General features: G+C 37.1%; 2 protein-coding genes across 2 annotated transcripts; both read left to right on the top strand.

Annotated features, from left to right (window-relative positions):
* Positions 1 to 2,331: 2,331 nt before the first annotated feature.
* On the top strand, positions 2,332 to 3,144 carry LOC121631598 (psychosine receptor-like). The gene has a single exon (XM_041972611.1). It carries the CDS (start codon positions 2,332 to 2,334, stop codon positions 3,142 to 3,144), a length of 813 nt encoding a protein of 270 aa, XP_041828545.1.
* A 757-nt stretch (positions 3,145 to 3,901) lies between these two features.
* LOC121631597 (psychosine receptor-like) lies at positions 3,902 to 6,116 on the top strand. Its single transcript, XM_041972610.1, has 2 exons — positions 3,902 to 3,990; positions 5,129 to 6,116. The coding sequence occupies exons 1-2, from the start codon at positions 3,902 to 3,904 to the stop codon at positions 6,114 to 6,116; spliced, it is 1,077 nt and encodes a 358-aa protein (XP_041828544.1).
* The last annotated feature ends 11,006 nt before the right edge of the window (positions 6,117 to 17,122 follow it).

The raw sequence follows: 17,122 nt of genomic DNA, 5'->3' as shown, positions 1-17,122 counted from the left end.
CAATAAACTACATTGAAAATAGGCACCGTTAAAAGGCAAGGCAAGTTTATTTGAATAGTACATTTCATGAACAAGTCAATTCAAGGTGCTGTACATAAAATATTAAAAGCATTTCATCTAAAAGTACATTAAAGTACATTTAAACACAAATGTTGTTAAAGAAATCAAATGAAATACAAAAACAGCAAAAGCTCAAATAAAATAGATAAAATGCAAGAAATAAAAAGTCCAGTGTGGAGAAGAAGCAGGCTGTTACGCAGGGACTCCAGAGACATAGACAGGTTAACGGTACTTTATCAATCCTGAACACAAGGTAAAGGTCTTACTCAAACAGAACTGAAGGAGTCAGTTGGAGAGACAGGAACCAGGGATGGAGAAGGGGTGAGTCCATGAAGCATGTAGGTTTAAGGTCCGACAGGGAGTGACTGAGGTGCTGGTGTATATGAGGACCAGGAGACAGGTGTGACTGGTTGGGCTTGATTATGGTGAGCAGATCAGGACCAGGTGTGGAGAATCTGAGAGGAGCTGTCAGAGGTCTACCAGCCCTGGCCAGGTGAGGTTGTAACACAGGCAGGCAGGTCAGGGAAAGGTTAGAGATAACCGCAGTCCTTTGAATATAAGAACCCAAAATAAAAAGAGCTAAATAAAAATGGGACTGCAACATAAAAGTTCCACATCAAATGAAATACCATTATAAAATGAAAGTGAAGTAAAAATAAAAAACAGATAGATAAATAAATGTATATATAAATAAATGACTTAAAGTACTTATAAATAGATAAACACAAATAAATAAGTGTTTATACAAAAATAAATTAATAAATCAAATATATTAAATCAATTAAATAAATCAGTTAGTTTCATTACATAGATAATCATTGAAAAAAATTACATTTTATTAATTTATTTAAGATTATTTTATGGGATGCTTATTATTTTCAGTATTTATTTATTTAATTCATTATGAATAAAATGGCTTTCCATACCTATGGAGTTAATATGTGTTTTAAAAAAAAAGTTGAGAGTACACTAATTTTTGCCTTTTCCATATCTATCAGGAAACGCATCTCGTGCAATATAAACATTTCTAAGCTCTTTAGATAACTATTCAAACATAGCACATTTTTTACACGTGACAATGTTCAGATAGTTGTCCTAATTTGTTTTAAAAGTTTATATTTCTGTTTTAGTGGAAATAAGTATGAATAATAAGAAATTACTTCCTCTTTTTAGCATGTCCTGCACCACTGGCAGCCATGATGGATTCTGTCCAGACTAAATGGTGACAGAAGAACTCAACCAAATCAAGTTACCCAAACTGTTGATTACAGATAACTTAATTAATGAAAGTCCTTTTAATTCTCAGGATGTCAAAGAATTTTTATTTCCTGATGCAAGTTGCCTGTTTCAGGATTACTTTTTTTTCTTTCTTTCTTTTACTCTGGAACACAGTTCCAGCACCTCAAACAAGCCTTTATATGGTGAACTTTGATCACTACATCTGAGACTTAAAGGAATAAAGAAGTTTACAAAGCCTCTTTCTCCCCTCAGTAGATCAGCTTTTAGTGTCAACAGATGTTGGTGGAAATATAAATTAAAAACACATTGTTGTGGAGACTGTGTTACTATAGCAGGCCACTTGTGCCTGGTTTGTGTCAGCAACACAATGCTGTGTTTCAGCTTAATGAAATGCAGCTGAACTAACAGCACTTCCTGTTAATATCTGCACCACAGCAATACCACCTACTTAGAATAATATAAAAAGCATGAGCGAGAAAATGTTGTTCCTGGAGAGAAAATTGTCCTATGTTTACAGACTTACTTGCTGATTTGCTTTGATATATAATTTTTAAAATAATCATGAAAATGCTAATCCCCCACTTTAGTGTATGTAAATGTTTACTTCTTCTGGCCCTAATAAAGTTGTTTGAAAAAGGTTTTATATTGATGAAGCTTATATACAATTTAAGGCATCTTTAGACTTTTTTTTTTTTATTCCTGTTCTAATTCAGCACACAGTTCAACACAGGATTGCAGTTGGAATTAAAATATCATCTATAATATACTACTGAATGCTATTTATATTCTAACCATTCATTTCCTGCTTAGTTATTTGCATTACAGAGTTTATCTTAGTCCACAACAGAAAACGTTTCATTTACAGTCAAGTTCAGACCTCGTCCTGCAAGGATGGACTCCCAGAACCAGACAAACATATGTGGAAATACTTCCTCGGTGGAGCGGCAAATGTATCCAGCTGTGTATTCTTTATTCTTTATTGTGAGTTTTCCAGCCAACTGCTTGTCTCTGTACGTAGCCTGGAGGTTGGCGATGAAAGGGAATAGCGTGGCAGTCTACCTCATCAGCCTTTCAATTTCTGATCTACTCTACACAATTTCTCTGCCTGTTTGGATTGAACTTGCACTGCAGAGGGACGTAAGTGAAGGTCTCTGTGTTGCAGTGAATTTGATCATGTACAACAGCTTTTACGCTGGCTCTGGTCTCCTTTGCTGCATCACCGTAGATCGCTATCTAGCAGTGGTCTATCCTCTCTACTTCCACCAGGTCAGAGAGGTGAGCACTGCAGTAATTGTGAGCATTGCTGTTTGGATTCTAGAGATTATCATCCACATTCTCTTACTTCACCACATGGGGGCACTGCAAGCTTCAGGACACTTGTGTAAGCAGCAAACACCCATGGCACAAGTTGATGCCAACGTCGCCCTGACTCGGATCATCCTGGGTTTCCTGGTGCCCGTCATCATCATGACTTTTTGCTTTCAGCAGATCATGCAATCACTCAAAGAGAGCACCTCCATCGACAATGAAGAGCGCAGGAAAGTGGGACGGCTGCTGTTCCTCCTTTCTCTAACCTACCTAGTGTCCTTTGTGCCCTACCAGACTGTCATGCTGCTCAGAGTCATACTGGAGCTAGGAAACTGCAATTGGGCCAATATGCTAAAAGATCCGTACCTGGTCACAGTAGCCACCACAACTCTGAACAGTACACTGGATCCTATAATATACTGTTTAATTAGTGACAGTGCCAAGAAAGAGATTAGGAAAGCTGTGGAGAGAGGGAGTAAAATTTTTACAAGGAGGGAGTGCTCAGAAATTTCTACGAGAATTCAGATAGTTCCTTAGTCTGTAGTTGCAAATTAAATAAAAATCAAAATATTAAGGCTGCATGGTTTAAGAGGTGGAAAAGTGGAAATATAATGTTAATACAGTTCTAGTCAAAAGTTTGGACAAATCTAAACATCACTGTGAATGAGTAGATGTATCTAAACATATAGCATGGTATTTTCATGCATATATTTGTCAAACCTCACTGATGGAGACCATCCCCTCTGGCATTATATTTCTTTCATATGTGCTGGCTGTGGAGTAAATGTAACATTCTTTGATTCCTTTACATTATTTAATTTTTAAATGCATTTTTTCATCTGTAACAATCTTTAAATAATCTATGCATATTTATTTCTTAATAGTCTATAACACATACCTCCCTGTATCTAAGTACTGTTCTTTGAGAGAAAGAAAATCCTTGTTTCTTCTTTCATAAGCAATTGTTTTTAAATTTATCACAGCTCAGTTTAATTACTTAGTGCACTGCTTAAAATATCTTTAGCTGTGTGTGGGGTTGTGGACAATTAGAGCATCTATTGGTGACATTGAAGAAATACACAAGTCTATCATTAGGAAGCACATCTGTTAAGTCATAGCAACTAGCCATGTTGTCCTAACTGTGCTATGGAAACAGCTGCTCAGATGTGTCTTTATCAGGCAGTCATTTGCATCACCTTTTCCTGAGTGCAAGTCTGTATTGATACAGCAAACACTGAAACGCACTGTCATATTGAAAGCAAATTAAATCAGCCTTCTGCTAGTTTGTTTTGTAATGTCCTATCACCCAGTGGAAGACACAGTAGTCAGGGATCACAAGGAGGAAGCTGGTGACCCTTGCACAATAATAGACTCAAGAGACGGGTAAATGAATCAACTTTGCCTTTATTTTGTTTTTTACTTTAATAAGAATGGATTTTATGGACTGAACTTAGAGAGTAAATACAGCTGACTAAAGCGTAAGTATGTAGTTTTAATTTTTAAACCTAAAATGAGCTCCTTCTAAAGTGCGATGTACAGGCCTTTACACTTGAAACTGAAATTAGGCATTTATATCTGAGTAAACACTTTTAGCCCTTGTTTTTCTTGTATTGAAGTCATGCGATAATAGGATGTATTCTTTCTTAAGCTCGTGTCTGAGAGAAGTGCAACGTCAGATAACTTGTGAAGACCATGTTTTTGGACAAAGAGGCAAACACTGGATGCTGCCTTGGTTAAAATAAGTCTGAATATTGTATAATTAGTTTGCAGCAATACTGCAGCAGAACAAACACGTTGGATAAAGTTGTGCATGTAGTTGTAATAATATACTGTATGTGGTGTAATGAGTGTTTTGTGTGTGCAGTTTTTTGCTCATCCAATCTAATCTAATCTAATCTAACCTAACCTAATCTAATCTAATCTAATCTAATCTAATCTAACCTAATCTAATCTAATCTAATCTAATCTGAAATGATATATGATAAGTTACAGTACAACACAATAAAATACTGTTACCAATACACCACCTTATCTTACAGTCTAAAAAGTAGAATAATGATTATAATTATCGGTCATGCTATTATTACTGTTTATCATGACTAATTTGAACTGTTTGTTAAAATTATGTTAAAAAGATATAGTTACTTTTGTTCTAATATTTTGTTAAAAATATATTTCTTTAGTCTCCTCTGCAATTCCAAATTATTTCTACCAATTTCTGAAAAAACCTATTATTCAATTACTTTAACAAGTAGCACAAAACTGCAGTGAGGGTTGTATGACATTTGTTGCTCCCATTTCCTGTTTGAACAGACCTTTATACCTGGTGGAGCATCTTATAACTCATTAGATTATGTGACAACAGGTCACTTGCATGCCTGGACAAAACAACCTCAAGGAGACTCAGTTTCAATCTTTAAAATGTATGTTTACAATAGTTTGCAACCCATTCTGTACAAGTTTAAGTAGCAGTCTAATAAAGTATTGTATTCCTTCCCTTTTCTGTTATATTCTTTACTAGGTATTGCTATATAAACACAGCATCTGCAATGGAAAACATAACCCTGGGAACCAACTTTTCGGAATGTAACTCAGGTGACAATCCATTTAGGAGAAGATTGTTTCTGTTCTACTACCTGGGTGTCATGATCACTGCCATCCCATTAAACACCTTCTTCCTCTACGTGTCGTGGCATCACATCAGACAGAAGAACGATCTTGGCGTGTATATGTTCAACTTGGCCCTGAGTGACCTGACCTTTACTGCTGGTCTTTTATTGTGGCTGGACTTCCTGTGGAGAGGGGTTTGGATCCATGGAGGCTACCTGTGTCTGCTATCAATATACTCTCTCTACACCAACTTTTACACCAGTGAGGCTCTACTCTGTTGCATTGCTGTTAATCGCTACTTGGCCGTGGTTCATCCTTTAAAGTACGCATCTTTGAGGAAGGTCAGCACTGCAGTGGTGGTCAGTATTGCCATCTTGGTATTGGTGATTTGCTTCAATGCCACCACCATCACCTGGGAGGACTCATACTATGAAAGCAAGGCATTTTCATTGTGTTTTGACATCTTCATTCCACTGTCAGAGAACCTGGTTCATAGTAGCATAGCACGCTTTTTTTTGGGATTTCTTTTTCCAGTTATTGTTGTCTTGTATACCACCTGGGGGACTTGTCTGGCAGTTAAATCCAACCAAGCCACTAAGGAAGAGGAACGTACACGTATTTCAAAGCTACTGACAGTGGTTCTGGTTTCTCTTTTGTTCTGCTTTGGACCTATCCATGTCATAATGCTCATTCGCATACTGTTGACAGACTGCAAGACTTTCAAATGGCTCCTCTATATCTACAAGATCAGCACAGCTATCACAATCCTCAACAGTGTTATAGACCCTCTGCTTTATTGTTTTATTACTAGAACAGGAAAGGCAAATGTAAAACAGGTCATTCATTTCTTCCTGGGAAAGAAAACTAGCAGTGAAAGTATTGTAGAAAGCATTACATAAATTACTAATCAGAATCAGAATACTTTATTAATCCTGGACGAAATTGTGTGCACACAGTTGCTCCATATCAAATGACAAAGGATAAGATAAAGATAGCAATCACAAAAAGAAAAATCACAAATTCCTCACAATATCTATATAAACAGATACAGGATCAATCCTGCCAGTGAGTAGTATGTACAGTATTATCAATATGATAGACAGTAAAATGTAAATGTAGTGCAAAGTGTAAATGTATAACAGTGGATGTTGTTGCTATATGGAGGAGTTGTACAGTTTGATTGCTCCAGGTAGGAATGATTTCCTGTGTCTTTCAGTGGAATTTAAGTGGTATCAGTCTCTCACTGATTGTGCTACTGTGACTGATCAGCAGGTTGTGAAGCAGGTGGGCGGTATTGTTCAGTATTGTCTTTATTAGAAATAACATTCCCCTCTCCGATACCACTGTCATAGAGTCCAGCTCCATCCCCACAACGTTACTGGCTTTGCGGATCAGTTTGTTCAGTTTGTTTGTGTCTGCAACCCTCTGCCTGTTGCCCCAGCATGCAACAACATAGAGGATAGCACTGGCCACAACAGACTCATAAAACATCCTAAGTAGTGTTTGGCAGATGTTAAACGACCTTAGCCACCTCAAAAAATAGAGATGGCTCTGGGCCCCCTTACCCCTAAAGTGCAGTAGTGTTCCCAGTCCAGTTTATTGTCAATATGCACTCCAAGCTATTTGTAATCCTTCACCACTTCCACATTGACACCCTGTATTGAAACAGGTGTCGCTGGTGTTTTGGATCTCCTAAAATCCACAATCAGTTCCTTAGTCTTTGTCACATTAAGCTGCAGATGATTTTGCTCACACCATGTGAAAAAGGAGTCCACAGCAGCTCGACATTCCACCTCATCTCCTCCACCAATACAGCCAACTACAGCAGAGTCATCAGAAAACTTCTGAAGGTGGCAATTCTCTGTGCAGTAGTTGAAACCAGATGTGTAGAGAGTGAAAAGAAAGGGGGAGAGGGCAGTCACTACTAAATGAATGCTTGTGAGGCATCTAATATTCCAATTTTTAATATAAACAAAAATCGCTGCTATCGGGCAAAAACCTCCAAAACTGTCATTTTTCAAAAAATGAAAAGAACAGAATGGTTTTGTAATAACTGGACATAATGTCATCAAACTTTGTATTGTGTTTTAACCATATATCTTTGGTTAAATATTTGTAAAACAACAGACAGACATAGAGGGTAACCAATAGTACTGATTTATGAAGGAATACAAAAATCACGAATTTTGGACATAGGAGGTTTTTGCCCGACAGTAGCGATATGAGCTATGTAGATGTTTAATGTTGTCAATGGTGAATTATTTGACCATCAAAATTACAACCTTTATTTGACCATATTATTTTGTTTTAATGCTTGTTTTCAACAAACAAGTTGTAAACCTGCATTGCACCTCATTCCTGACTGGTGTCTTCCCAAGCTTTTTACAAATTCTGTTGTGGAATCAAAGATTAAAAATTCCAATGTGCATCCCACATTATACAAACATTTCAGACCAATACCCAAACTATCTTTTATGGTGAAATTACTTGAAAAAGCAGTCTCTGTCACCTAACGTCCTACTTGCAAAAAAAATGCCATCCATGATCATTTCCTGTCTGGTTTCCGTAAAATGTTTTCCACCGAAACAACACTACTCAAAGTTTCTAGTGACATTATGCTGTCAGCAGACTCTGGCAAATAGATAGTCCTAGTGTTGTTAGACCTCTCCTCTGGGGTCAACTATAATAACCCGATATAACAGACTGAGGGATCTCATTGGAATGTCTGGCTTCATTCTGCAGCAAAATTCATATGAAACTGACACTTTAATTATTGCACTAGACAATTCCATCTCTGACATTAAACACAAACTGGAGGATTTAGGAGCCTCGCACAACCCCAGTCTCACACACCTGGAAGTAATTTTTGTTGAAGAGCTGTCTCTAGAGCAACATGCAAAACATCTAACAGGAAACTGTTTTTTTCATTTGAGGAACAACTCAAACCTCCAAACATTGGTGTTAGCAAGTGAGCTAGAGATGATAATCCATGCTTTTTTCTCATCACAATTAAACTACTGCAATAGTCTGCTCACTTTCCTTTAAAATAAGCTCATCTTCAGGTGGTTCAGAACTCTGCAGCGAGATGACTTGAACAAACAGAAGATCTCATATAAGCCCTGTTTTGAAGTCGCTTCACTGGTTCCCAGTTGATCTTAGAATTCATTTTAAAATCTTGGTTTTAACCGTCAGAGCTCTCCATGGTAAATCTCCTCTTTATGTTGCTGACCTGCTTTACCCATACATGTGCTGTTGTAGTCTGAGGTCGTCCAGTCAGAATCTTTTAATGCAGTGGTTCATAACCCTGTTCCTCAAGGCCCACTATCCTGCAGGTCTTAGATGTCTCCCTGCTGCAACGCACCTGATTCAAATTAAACGGCTTTCTGACAAGCTCTGCACAAGTCTGCTAAAGAGCCATTAATTTGAGTCAGGTGTGTTGAAGCAGGGAAACATTGAATGTCTGCAGGACAGTGGGCCTTGAGGACTGGAGTTGGGGGATCCCTGTTTTAATGGACCTTTGCACTCACTTCAGGATTCAAGGGGACCAGTCTTTCGAGCACCCAGACTGTGGAATAACCTGTCCCTATCTTTAGGTAGCCTGGGTTCTGTGAACATTTCTAAAAAGCAGCCGAAGACATTTTTATTCCAACAAGCTTTTAGTTAAACTTGGGCTCTCATGACTGATTTTATATTTTATACCTCTATTTTGTTAATTTTACTTTGTGTATTTTATTTTGTTTTGAATTTTTATTCTCTGTACAGAACTTTGTGACGAATGTTTATGGAAGGTGCTATTCAAATAAGCTTTACTGTACTTTCCTTCTTTTACAAGCAGCTGAGTGCTTGTTTGTTTTTAACAGTGGGTTGTGTGAAAACACATCTGTCTGGTTTCACTTCAGCTTTTTATTTTTGTTTTTTATTATTGTCACAGTATCAGTATTTTCACAGACAAGTAAAGTATAGGCACCATGGGAAGAATTCATTTACCATGAAAACATTGTACGTGTATTTCGGAAAACTACAGGAAAACTTCCCATTCTAATTGTTCTGAATGTGCCGTGATCTGTAATGAAATGGTGCAACTATACAAATAAAAGTTTTAAAAGGTACATATAATGCAAATAAAATGTTTATGGACCATTTTAATCATTGGAGTGAATTTTAGACAAATTTTTACATTTGATTAAAAAATTGTTGGACTTCAGTCACAACAATTATTCAGTATAAAAATGTTTATTAATAAACTTGATATGATTACATTTCACAAGAAACCATTTTAACTTAAAACATTTACATCAAACTTAGTTTTAAGGTTATTTCTTTATTTGTGGATTTGAGTTGGCAATCTGATACTAATGCAAAAATGGATATCTGGAGCTCTCTAGTGGACAGTTGAGAAATTGCAGCATCAATGTTTCTAATGTAGATTTTTTTTTTTTTTTTTTTTACACTTTTGTTATTGTTTCTAAAATTGTTTCTGTCTCATGTAATTATTCTTCTCGTAACAAATAAACAATGTGCCTGAAGGCATTTACTTGTTTGTGCATCACTGATAGAATGAAAAAAATAAATAAATAAACAGACACCCACATTTCTTTAGCCTCGGGATGTGTGTATTCGGAAACAAAAAGACAAGTTAATGTTTTGGGGACCTGGCTTATGTGCCCCAGATGGGAGTTAAGCCCCAATAGTGTCAGTGCAAGAATGTACAAATGAATAAATTTAACATTTACGTTGACAGAGCACCATGACACTTTAGTGAATGTCAACCTTGTAAAGTAATGCCTCCCACATTATTTTGCTTAAGTTGCCATCATAACAAGACAGGCTGGAAAGGACATGTGCTGCTCCATGTGAGTCTTTGATTCTCTTTCCATTAAAGATAATGTGCTTCACCTAGCACTCAATAACCAGCAGAACTTGTTGGCTATAAAGCCCACCTGAATGCCCATTTTCCTCACCTTCTATTGTCCTTGACTGCAAAGAATCAGGCTTCTTTAAATGTTAAGTACAAGCTTTCAGCAGATAGAAGCACCTTAGTGAATCAGTCTCTACCTGGATCTTGACATAGTCTTAGCAGTGGCCATGTGTGTGAAAGCCTGCTCACTCAGGCAGGGTGGATGACTAATCTTAAATCTACACTAGTGATCTGACTCTGTGCACATGAAAATAAAAATGTCATTATTATCTGAATTAAAAAAAGTGCAAACTGACACAACAGCTACAGGGAAGATAATAAATTAATAATGATGTGAGTCAGTTACAACAAGTACTGATAAAAACAAGAAGTTGGCAGCTGTGCCTAGCACTGGATACTGACAAGCAATCTGTGGGATTGCTCAAGGTAATGTACAAATGTGAATGCAACAGAGAAAATAAAAAAATAAAAACACTTGTAAGCTTAAAAAAGAAAGGCAACAGATATAAAATATAATTGCCATTAAGGACATTATAAATACATATTTGCAATATAAACAAGAATAGGAAGGATAGATTCACTTGATTTACATCAGTGCTTTGCTGTGGCTTAAATTACATTAGGCAATTAAAACTCTAAATTGGATTTCTTGCAGTGAGAGTATTAAAATGTATGTTATGTAATCATTTGCCTTCCAGTGTCATCCCTCCAAATATTGTCCAAATTGTTTTTCTATCTCTCACTATCTTCTTTCTGGCTCTCCAGATGCGCACAGTTTGACTCAGCCATAAAAAGCAGTGCCAGAAGTCATTAGAGGGTGGAGAAGTGAAGCTCATCAGAAGCATCATGGCAACTGACTTTGTTCCAAAAATTTAATTACAACATAGAGTTTTAGCTTGCATAACAAATTAATGCTATTTTAAGAATACGGTCATCTGCATTGTGCAAAAAACATATTTATATGAATTAAACAGTTTCTAGAAATAACAACACTCAACACTTGATATTTACAGTTCGCTTATATTGTCATCAAGTCAAAGTCAAGTCAAAGCCTTTATTGTTACTGCTGTTTCAACTGGTGCATTTACAAAAACAATTTAAAGGAATAAAAGCCAGGGCAATGGTATATCATCATAAATAAATAAATAAATACAATAATACATGCAGTATAAAATCTAAGAAATGTATTTTTTTTTATTTAACCTTTATTTCACCAGGTAATTCCCATTAAGATTACATTATAAAATGTCAAAATCCTAAAAGAACAAAATAATAGGGAATGCATAGTTAGCTGGACAAGCAATTATAGACACCTACGGAGTCAGCCTCCAAGCATTTTAAGACAATTTTAAAAGCTCTTAAAAGTTTGAAGGCAGTGTATAAGCTGTTCCAGGCTGGAGGGGGCAGAGAATATAAAAGCCTTTTTAAGTTCAGTGCAAGCTTTAGGGGCTGTCAGTTAAAGAAAATAATTAGACTGCAGACATTTACTTGACCTTACCAAAATATATTCACAAAGTTAAGAGGGAGGCAGACCAAGAATTGATCTATTGATAAAATAAAACCAATATGAAAGTGTGTATTGGGAAGGCCAATGAACTCTGTCATTAAGGATGCAGTGGTGAGTGAGAGCTGTGCAGCCCATCACAGACCTTTAGGCACTGTGGAACACAGCATTCAGAGAACTAAAGAAGAATGTGTAGTTGAAGTATATTGGGAAAAAAAATACAATAATTATAGTGAAAACCAATCTTTGAATGATTTTGTTAGTTATTGCACATATTGAGTTACTTTTGCATTTTATTTAATTGTGATAGTTTAGAGCATTGATGGCTTTAGGGAAAAAAGCTTTCTCTGAATCTGTTTGCCCAGGTTTTTTAAGATCTATAGCACCAGCCAGAGGTCAACAGGGAAGGTGGTGACTGGAATGAAATGCATCCCTGATAATGTTTGTGGCCCTACAGAGGTATCACAAATTTGTAATGTCCTCAAGGGAGGGCAGAGAGCAGTCAATGATCTTCTGAGTTGTGTTTATCACTCTGCAGATCTCTCCTGTCTGTTGCTGTGGACCTCACATACCACACTGTGATACAGTACACCAGTACTCTCTCCATTGTGGCTTTGTAGATGTTGCAGACATTGGACAGCTTTTGGGCGTTTTTTGTCAAGAAGTCAGTTGTCCATCACCAGTTGGGGTGGAGAGTCTAAGGTGAGAGAGTTTGAAAGGTAGAATGTCCAGGATCATTGTGTTGAATGCTGAGCTGTAGTCAATGAATAGCATCCAGTGCAGTGTGAAAAGTTACGACAGTGGTGTCCTCCATGGAGGGGTTAACTCAATAGGCAAAGTGGTAGGGGTCAAGTGAGGGCGGGGTGTGTCTATGAGATGCTTGGCGACCAGCCTCTCAAAGCACTTCATGATCACAGCCAAAAGTGCAATAGGCCTGTAATAATTCTGATTGTTGATAATAGGCTTCTTTGGGACAGGGATTATTGTCTAGATTTCAGGCAGTGGGTTGATGGCTTGTGTCAGAGACCAATTGAAAATCCTAGTGAAAACCCCAGTCAGCTAGTCTGCACAGGCCTTGAGAACATTCCCAGGTACTCCATCTAGTCCTTAAAACCCATCTTTCTTTGTGTTCCTGAAGTGTAAGTGTGTGACTGCTTGAGGTTTGTGGATGTGGTATGACTGTTTTATGGCCTATTGGCCTCAAAGCAGTAATTAAAAACATAGAACGGCGATCACCAACTCTGGACCTCTCAAGCCAGTGTCCTGCAGGTTTTCACTGTCTCCCTGCTGCAACACATCTGGTTCAAATGAAATAGTTCAGAATCTGGCAAGACTCATAATGGTCAACTTTAGTTACCATGGCAACAAGTTTTGGTTAACATGTTAACAAGCCTTGGTTGCATGTTAACAGTCCTCAGAAACAATTATTGACCCACTGGTGATCATGCATGGTAACAAGCATCAGTTTCCATGGTGACAGGTAATCAATAACAGAAGTAATGTCATTAATGTAATCACAGAATGATGCCTCCAGAGGTTATAAATAGAACCCCTTCCTCATTATGACCTCAACAATTTTCTGACAATGCCACGAGGAAGACATGCACGCAAACAGGCCTCCCGCCCTGCAAGCAAACGCCGGCGAGTCCGTAGGACCCACGATGTCCACAGATGCAGGAGGGTTGTTCGTCGCAGACTCTGATCAACCTCACTCGCCATAATGCAAGCATTAAAAGAAGTCCCTAATATGGGGCCTTTTTGCACCTATGATCCAGAGAATCACATATAGTCTGTGTCCCAGTTCAGGGTCTGCACACTTCGAAGTGCAGATTCGTCGGCTACATATGTCATCGCAGTGCACCAACCACTGTCCCACTCTAAAGGAGCCGCCGAATCCACCATACAAATCCATATTTCGTTTGGCCTCAAACGAAGGCCTGTGGTGATGTATCCTTTTGATGCAGCTTCTTTTCTTCCAGAAAAATTGCAGACATTCTAGAACTTTGACAACATTTTAAAATTTTGACAATATTCTAGAATTTTGGCTTTGATCCACAAGTAGATTATAGAGTCTTTAAAACATTGTGGAATCTTGGCTTTGATCTAAAACAACATTCTAGATTCTTGAAAACATTCTAAAATCTGGATAAAATTCTCAATCTTGGCGTTGATTTAGAACTACATTCAAGAATCTTGGCTTTGATGACATACTGACATTATTGACAGACTTACATTAAAGACAGATGTACATCAAAGACAGACTGACATTAATGACAGACATACATTAAAGACTAACGTACATTAATGACACACAAACATTAAAGACAGACATACATTAATGACAGACGTACATTAATGACATAATTGCATTAAAGACAGACGTACATTAATGTCATACTTACATTAAAGACAGACGTACATTAAAGACACTTACATTAAAGACAGACATATTAACAGACGCAAATTCATGACAGAAGTATATTTAAGACAGACGTACATTGATGACAGACTTGCATTAGTGACAGACGTACATTAATTACATACTTAAATTAATGACAGACGTGCATTAAAGACAGACGTTTATCAGAGACAGACGTACATTAAAGACAGATGTACATCAAAGACAGACGTACATCAAAGACAGACTTACATTAACGACAGACTTACATTAAAGACAGACTGACATTAAAGACAGATGTTGATCAAAGACAGACAGGCATTAAAAACAGACGGACATCAAAGACAGACGTACATTAAAGATAAACGTACATTAAAAACAGATGTGTTTCAAAGAAGGACATACATTAATGACAGGCGTACATTGATGACAACAAACATCAAAGACAGACGTACATCAAAGACAGACGTTCATTAACGACAGACTTACATTAAAGAAAGAGTAACATTAAGGACCACATACATCAAAGACAGACGTATATCAAAGACCGACGTAAATCAAAGACAGACGTAAAATAACAACAGACTTACATTAAAGACAAACTCAAATTAAAGAAAGACGTATATCAAACACAGACGTACATTAAAGACAGACGTGTGTTCATGACAGAATTACATTAAAGACAGACGTACATCAAAGACAGATTCAAATCAAAGACAGACTTACATTAATGACAGAATTACATGAAAGACAGACTGACAATAAAAACAGACGTACATCAAAGCCAGACGTTCATCAAAGACAGATGCACATTAAAGACAGACATACATTAATGACAGACGTAAGTTAAAGACAGTCTTACAACAAAGACAGATGTACATCATAGGCAGATGTACATTAATGACAGACGTACAATAAAGACAAACGTACATTAATGAGAGACATGCATGAAAAACAGACAGGCATCAAAGATAGACGTGCATTAAAGACAGACGTATAATAAAGACAGACATACATTAATGACATACTTACATTAAAGACAGACGAACATCAAAGACAGACTTACGTTAAAGACTGATTTAGATTAATGATAGACGTACATCAAAGACAGACGTGTATTAAAGAAGGACATTCTTTATGGGGATCCTAAACTCTGGGAGTCAAGCCTGCTTGGTCTGCCCTCTGCAAACATGGCTTGACTGGCTCCTGGTGTAAATGGGTCCCCAAAAATGCCGTTTCCTCACAGCAGCGCCAAGCCAAAGACAGATATTAAGAGTTTGTGTGTGTGTGTGTGTGTGTGTGTGTGTGTGGATGGTTGAAGGGGGTTGGAGTTTAATCTGTCACATAACTGGGTGTGTAAAGGGCTTATTGTTTTTGTTCTGTGATTTTCTTTTTTTTCATTTTAATATGCATTCATTTCTACTATGTAAAGCACTTTGTGTTGCCTTTGCATGAAAAGCGCTTTATAAATAAAATTTGATTTGATTTGATTTGATTTGATACATTAATGACAGGCGTAAATTAATGACAGACGTAGATAAAAGACATACTTACATTAGCGACAGACTTACAATAAAGACAGAGTGATATTAAGGTCTGACGTACTTCAAAGGCAGACTTGCATCAAAGACAGACGTACATCAAAGACAGACGTACATCAAAGATAGACTGACATTAATGACAGACGTACATTAAAGACAGACGGGCATCAAAGACAGACTTACATTAAAGACAAACCTACATTCATGACAGACATGCATGAAAGACTGACAGGCATCAAAGGCAGACGTGCATTAAAGAAAGACGTACATTAATGACAGACGTACATTAATGAGAGACGTACATCAAAGACAGACGTACATCAAAGACAGACGTACATCAAAGACAGACTTCTATCAAAGACAGACGTAGATCAAGGACAGACGTACATTAATGACAGACTAACATTAAAGATAGACTAACATTAAAGACAGATGTACATCAAAGACAGACGTACAATAAAGACAGGCTTCCATTAACGACAGACTTGCATTAAAGACAGACTGACATTAAAGACAGACGTACATTAATGACAGACATACATTAAAGACAGGCTTACAGTTAAACAAGACTGACGTTACAGACAGACGTACATTAAAGACAGACTTAAAATAACGACAGACTTACATTAAAGACAGACTGACATTAAAGACAGACGTACATCAAAGACAGACGTATATCAAAGTTGGACGTACATCAAAGACAGACTTACATTAAAAACAGAGTGATATTAAGGCCAGACATACATCAAAGACAGACGTACATTAAGACAGACTTAAAATAACGACAGACTTACATTAAAGACAGACTGACATTAAAGACAGACGTACATCAAAGACAGACGTACATTAAAGACAGAGTGACATTAAGGACAGACATACATCAAAGACAGACTTACATCAAAGACAGACATATATCAAAGACCGGCGTATATCAAAGACAGACGTACATCAAAGACAGATTGCCATTAATGACAGACATACATTATATACTGACGGGCATCAAAGACAGACGTACATTAAAGACAGAGTTACATTAATGACAGACATGCATGAAAGACAGACTGGCATCAAAACTAGAAGTGTATTAAAGACAGACTTATATTAATGGCAGACTGACATTAATGACAGAAGTACGTTCAAGACAGACGTACATTCATGACAGATGTACATTAATAACAGACGTACATTAAAGACAGACGTACATTGATGACAGATGTACATTAATGACAGACAAACATTAAAGACAGATGGGCATCAAAGACAGACTTACATTAACGACAGACTGACATTAAAGACAGACGTACATTACTGACAGACGTACATTAAAGACAGACTTACATCAAAGACAGACGTACATCAAAGGCAGATGTACAATAATGACAGACTGACATTAAAGACTAACGTACATTAATGACAGACATGCATTAAAGACTGACTTACATCAAAGGCAGACTGATATCAAAGACTGACAAACATTAAAGACAGACTGACATTAAAGACAGACGTACATTACAGAGAGACTGACATTAATGACAGATGTACAT

The sequence above is a fragment of the Melanotaenia boesemani genome, chromosome 20, assembly GCF_017639745.1.
Source record: "Melanotaenia boesemani isolate fMelBoe1 chromosome 20, fMelBoe1.pri, whole genome shotgun sequence".
NCBI classification, from domain to species: domain Eukaryota; kingdom Metazoa; phylum Chordata; class Actinopteri; order Atheriniformes; family Melanotaeniidae; genus Melanotaenia; species Melanotaenia boesemani.
This window is presented reverse-complemented; position numbering and strand designations above follow the sequence as displayed.